This window comes from Amblyomma americanum, chromosome 2 (assembly GCF_052857255.1).
Source record: "Amblyomma americanum isolate KBUSLIRL-KWMA chromosome 2, ASM5285725v1, whole genome shotgun sequence".
NCBI classification, from domain to species: Eukaryota; Metazoa; Arthropoda; class Arachnida; order Ixodida; family Ixodidae; genus Amblyomma; species Amblyomma americanum.
In genome coordinates this window covers 29,673,802-29,679,787 of record NC_135498.1, presented here as the reverse complement: position 1 = coordinate 29,679,787, position 5,986 = coordinate 29,673,802, and the positions used below count along the sequence as shown (strand labels likewise).

Sequence of the window (5,986 nt, the reverse complement as noted above, 5' to 3'; positions counted from 1 at the left end):
CTGGCACTTTGATGAAGTCGGTTACTGCTTCCTGGCTTATATAGCCAGATTTCAGTTCTGTGCGCAACCTATAAGCCCATAACTGGGCTGAAATCTACAGCCTGCACTTGGAACTTCTGTCGGCCCTCTCCTCCTTCTGTAGATGTTTTCTCCGGGCGGTCAAGTCTACATGCCGTGACTTTACACACACACACGTAACTCACAGAATAAGTCCGACAACCTCCAATTTATACGGAAGGTCGCAACTTTCGTTACCTTTTGTCACACCCGCCACCCTATAATAAAACCACCCTTAAAAAGAAGTGCACTGAAACAAGAGAATACTCAGCCAACTTTGTTTTTATTTGTTGCAGTAACGGCATATCGCTCTTTTTTTTTCTTTGTCCTCGACATAATCATTGCAGCGATGCAAAATTATGAGCCTGTGGCCAGATCACTCATTTACGTCCACAGTCACGGCGACTATATAGTTGAAAGCTAATGGTTCAGCTTGCGCCTATGTCAACACGCAGCTTACGCCCAGCTCTGTCGCGGGTGCAGCTGAACGCCCCAGCGCTCGTTCGAAGCCTGCAGAGAGCACACACGAGTAAATTTCTGTAGCCTTTTCTACAGTTGATTCAGGGCGCGTATGTGTGCCGAAGAAAGCTCCAGCCGTACAGAATAGGTCTGTCCAGGAAGGAGGAGTTTCGGCGGTCCGTGGTCGGCGCTGATCACGTCTTTGGGGGATATGACACCCAGGATCCTCCGCTGGTCGCTCTTACTGTGGATGCTTGAAGGGGAGTCTCTTGTCTTGGCCTACAAGTGTACCGGTGAGCAGCGCGGTCGAAATGCATATAGCGTCGACGAAGTGAAACCATATTATTCGCACGCCCAAAGAACAGTTAACAGAGGAACGTAGTGGATGCGCTTGCAAGCGTCTAATCCATTCAACGCTACTTGTTCAAAAGCGAAGACGACATTGTACATGCTGCGGATCAAGAATTATACAGCTCGGCCTTTTACTGCAAATTTGCCTGATGTGATACCGCTCCCATATATCTCAATTCCAGCTCGAGGCCTGCACTGTTGTCCTTAGTTTATTGTTTCGTGTCCACATTTCCCGCAGACAAGTCGTCGTGTACACACGAGGCCATCTAACATGCCCCTTGCCTTTGAATATGCCATCGCATTATAACTTACGGTTAGTGAGGAAGTACGGTGACTGAAAAAATTTCAGCACGCATGCTTCGTCAGCATGCAGGTCATCTGCGCGCATAGCTACGCAATAACCTCGAATGCCGGTCTCAAAAGAAATGGCATCGAGATACCACTGTACTTGGAATTCGGGGCTCGGGTATATGGTGCTTAAGCTGAGCTTTATGACTTTCGATGACAGCAATTTTCAGCTTGAGGAATCAAATTTGTGAACCGCCTTCAAGTGCGATTACATTTGTTGTAGACTCACAAAGGTAACAAAAGAGTGGCTGCAGGAGGGGGGCTGATTAATCTAAAGTCGTCTCCAGATGTTAAAACAGCAGCTTCTCGCCTCCTCTACGTTGCTCAGCGCCGAGTACGTCTCAACCTTTAAGCACCACAAGAAAAAAAAATAATGTGACTCCATTGGGCAAGTAGAACAATCGACTCATAAAGGTTTACTGTCCTGGACGCTGCAATGACGACTGCAAGACGCAAAGCTCGCAGCAAATTAATGTCCCAAAAATATTGTTTCGCTCTATCCGCACACATTTTCAGGCATACATCCGTTATCACCGTCAATGTCTGTTCATAACGAGTAAGATGCTTTAGATCTGTTACCACGTAAGAAAACAAGCATTGCAAATACACGATTTCATTTCCAGAAGTCACCGACGCAGTTTTCGACCGGGCTTCGGAATGTGTCGTCAAGGTCATGCACCCCGCTGTGAGTTTTCATTCGCGTGCACGTGTCTCGCCTGCCGTATTGTGTCATCATATATACTGCATTTGCACTGGGCTCTGCCTTTGCTTTTTCTTACGTAGATGATAGAGGCGTTCCAGAAAAGCGAGTCTTCTGCGAGCAGCGCATCTGGGATGCCAGACCTCCAGCGAGTCAAACAAGAGTGGAACAAAAGTTGCACCGCGCAGGACAATAGCATCGTACGGGTTTGTCAGCATTTAATTCTCATAGTAGGAAAATAAAAGTCACGGTGTCAGGGACCCCGGAACAGGAGGGGAGGGCAAGGGGGGCGGTCGCCACCCTCCCAACGTTTTCCAGAGAGGGCAGCGCCCCCCCCCCTCCCCCCCCCCCAGTCTCCAATTGCTTGCATTTGGGTCAGATTTCTGACAATTGAAACACTTCAGCTCTAGGACTCTTATAATGCAAAGCGCAATGGGGCAGAGTTACTTGGCTTCGTAGCCAGTTGTAAAGCATTTCGTATATGAGTAACCTAAACCAGGCATTCAGTTCTTAGTGGGCGCGAGTCAGCCCCTTAAACAGTTTCTTTTGGAAGCCTCTTCGTTGTCTTCCTGTCGTCACCACAACGTGACAGTTTGCATCAACCTTTCAACATTGAAAAATAAAAAGAATATTACAGATATAAAATTTATTATCAAATGAGCATCAAATAAATAAATAACAAAATAAGCTTGAAGTCTTGCCCCCCTCTCCCCTAAGAAGAGTTCCGCAGTGAAAAATAAAAAATACTAAAAATATAAAACATGTAAATGAGCATTAAATAAATAACTCGAAGTCTTGCCCTCCGTCCCGCCACACACACACACTCAAAAAAATGTCCCGGAGTCCCTGCACGGGGTCATATACCGACGGCAGGGCTATCTATGGTTGCGGTAGTTCTAAACGGGCAGACCGCGGAGCGAGTAAGTTTGACTCTCCCTTAAATTTAAGCACCAACATTTAGGACGGCTATGAGGCCACCCACGCCGGTGCCTCTGCCATAGTCCTCGCGGATTCCCGAGCGACCTGCCGTTTGATGATTTTCACGAACCGTATACAGGCGGCGCCGCAGTCCGTCTGGGATCAGCGATGACAAGTTGGAGTTGGCCGACCTTTTTGTCTACCCGCCGTGCAAGCGGAACCGCACACGATTGTCACCCCCCTTCAGCACGTTTTTAGCGACGTCTAGATCGCCAGGGCTGAGTGCTCCTACACGGCGGGAAAGTCACAAAAATGCGAGCACGTCTCGGGTTTATTGTTGCATTGCAGCAGGGCTTTGCGAAGTCATTGCAAAGAGCTGAAATCTAGAATGGTTCGCGATGGTCTCACTTTCGACCATCGTGTGCTCGGATTTCAGTTGTTCAGCCAACAACTGAACCCCATCAGCGTTTACGTGCGGCTATTACTTCGGTCGAGCAAGCAACGTCCTTGTATGCACAGTCTTTGCCAAAAGTAACCGGGCACCGGTGGTTTGTTTCTTAGCCGCAATTTCGGCGTGCTGGAAGAACAACGTGGACGTAAGGCAGGCGAACGAACATTGGCGTCGGAAGGGTGAAACTTCTAAAAAGGATGATTACGATCAATTTTTATGGCGCAATGGCACCTGTGGCCAAAGAGCGCCATGGCACCAGGGTTTTTATTTTACTGCTTCTAAAAAGGAAAAATAAATGAAATAAATGACCAGCGGCGCACCACACGCGTCCGAAAGCGGTGCGGAGCGGGATTCAGTCGACCGGCGAATGCGCAGGCCGACAGTTGCCGTCGCCGCGGGCGAGCGGCGAAGCTTGGAAACCGAAACTATGCGGCCAGGCTTTTTTTCGCCTAGCGACAGGGGGCCCCTCCGATCGTTGTCATGGATGCCGTTACACCTATTCAGGCAATGCGCGGATTACAACGCACCATGAAAAATAGGTGGGATTTTTACGCGATCTCTTGCCCTGCTGTGACGCCCCGACACGCCGCTTCTGAAGCGTCCTGCAAATTTCAGCAAGTGGGCTTTCCCGCACATCAAGCTCATCATAGCTCATGCCAGAAGAGTTATGAATGCGACAGAACGCATCCCATGGGTATGGGTGTAACACATTACAAAAGGGTAAAAAAAAAGCGCGGTTTCTCGTTGCGGTTGTTTAAAGCGGGTGGTCGGCCACCTTATTCTCATCAGGCGTCACATATGGGAAAGCCCACTTGCGGAACTTCGCACAAGGTCGAGCCCAGCAGCGACCTAAGGTGATCGGTGCATGCGATAAGAGACGTAGAAGAAAGCGAACATGACATTTGTATTGTTTTCCTGGCACTGATCGGGAAGAGCGAGTATGGCGCCCTCCGCAGCCCGAGGCTAATAGACACCTTTAGCACACCGCGTTACCGCTACCAGAAATCCAATGCGCATGCTCAAATCATCTTGGCGCCAGGTACGCGGCAGCTGCGCGCGCGCCTGCAGCACCGGAAGCAATCAGCGCGTGCTCCCGGTATTCTCGTAACGGTAACGGCATGCTAAACGTTTCTAATGTTTCGATAAGCTTTGAGGAGACCTCAACAATGCCTTGGTCACCTTTCATTCTGGGTTGTCACGTGACGCACTTCCTTAGTGGTGGTGTAAAACTATGATTATGGATAAAATTAAGGGAACATTTAAACTCTGCCTTAAGGTTACGACGCGACAGCGTTAATGATTTTTAATTAAGGCGCTGGTACTGCTCACAATTTCACGCCATCGCCTTAGGCCCAAGATTGTATATTTGGGCCATCTACTTTCGCGCACCCTTCAGTTATTTTCAACTCACTACCTTCTCTGTTCCCGGCCAGTACCCTATACATCCAGCATTTCACACTCGCAAGCCCTGTGCCGTCATGGCATCTGTTCCCTTCGAACACCCTATGGTGAAGGGTTGATTGCGGAATAACGACCAGGACAGCTCACAGCAGATCGGGAATTTGGTTTGGAACAGAAGCACAGATGCAGTCTATCCCTGTCTGCTTAGACATTCCGGCTAGCAGTTGCTGCAGCCACCATGCTTTACGAGCCACACACGCATGCTCGAGCAGTCATCTCGACACCCCACCCCCCGTTTGTGGATGAGAGAGCAAACGTCAGTTTGAACTGCTCACCATTTTCAACCATCTTAAATCTTGCGATAACACTTTACAACGGGCAGCAGATCAGTCAGAATGGCAATGCCGACTTCTTCGCAATTCACCCTGCAGAACTAGTGCACAGAAATAGTAGGTCCATGGGAGAACAAGCAGGGACTTGAGACTGACGACAGAGTGACAAGCACTGACACACACTGGGGGAAGAAAGTGAATTGCGCATCCAAAATTTGAAAGCAGACGCCTGTGCTCTCCAATTCCCTTTTGTGTGCTCGAGTTCTGCAGCCATTCACTTTGCACCTTTCTCATACACTTAATTCTGTTTCAGACTCGACTTCTGGTGCCAAGTCAGTCGGTAAGTACACTACACTAACTGACCAGACCTCCCATCCCTCTACAAGCACTTGTTCAAAGGTCCTAATCCTGCTGATCTACTTTTTCCAGGATGATAACAAGGTCAGGATGACATACATGGTTGAAACTTGTTTGAACAGCAGCATCTTCACTACTCAGTTTGAGGAGAGTTTACTACCAACCACAGAATGAGCAACAATTTCAGCAAGACAGAACATCAAATTTTCTTTACAGGCATCATCTGCTGCCAAGTGACATTTGGATGAATAAAGATGGATTTGAAAAAATAATTTGTGCCTACAGATATAGCGAAGAAAAATTGAGCACCTACATTCTGACAAAACCGCCTTTAAATACTTCACAGGTGACAGTGTCCACCAGTGACAGTGTCCATAGGAAATACATGGGAACCTTCAAAAGCTGTAGCGTGTCTAAAAATGGCTCGATTTTCATGAGGTCTGTGGCAGCGTTTTCTTCTTTAGTGAATAGAGGAAATGTTGCGGACAGATATTTTTTTAATTTTCATTCTTTTTTTACAAATCAGAGGTAAATACTAAAAAAAAAATTCCGCTTTTAAATATGTCGGTCTTTCATGTCATCTAGTGAAAAAACTAAGCCAAATATCAGAAT

At 47.8% G+C, this 5,986-nt stretch overlaps 1 protein-coding gene across 1 annotated transcript; it reads left to right on the top strand.

Annotated features, from left to right (window-relative positions):
* Positions 1 to 572: 572 nt before the first annotated feature.
* On the top strand, positions 573 to 5,582 carry LOC144118430 (uncharacterized). Its single transcript, XM_077651368.1, has 5 exons — positions 573 to 809; positions 1,839 to 1,900; positions 1,999 to 2,115; positions 5,331 to 5,357; positions 5,447 to 5,582. Exons 1-5 carry the CDS (start codon positions 728 to 730, stop codon positions 5,546 to 5,548), a joined length of 390 nt encoding a protein of 129 aa, XP_077507494.1. The 5' UTR covers positions 573 to 727; the 3' UTR covers positions 5,549 to 5,582.
* The last annotated feature ends 404 nt before the right edge of the window (positions 5,583 to 5,986 follow it).

Bases quoted from the DNA above. Each gene is read 5' to 3' on its own strand.
- LOC144118430 (XM_077651368.1), top strand. From the start codon at position 728: ATGACACCCAGGATCCTCCGCTGGTCGCTCTTACTGTGGATGCTTGAA. The intron at 810-1,838 runs GTGAGCAGCGCG...TTTCATTTCCAG, and splicing joins CTTGGCCTACAAGTGTACCG to AAGTCACCGACGCAGTTTTC. The intron at 2,116-5,330 runs GTACGGGTTTGT...ATTCTGTTTCAG, and splicing joins CCGCGCAGGACAATAGCATC to ACTCGACTTCTGGTGCCAAG.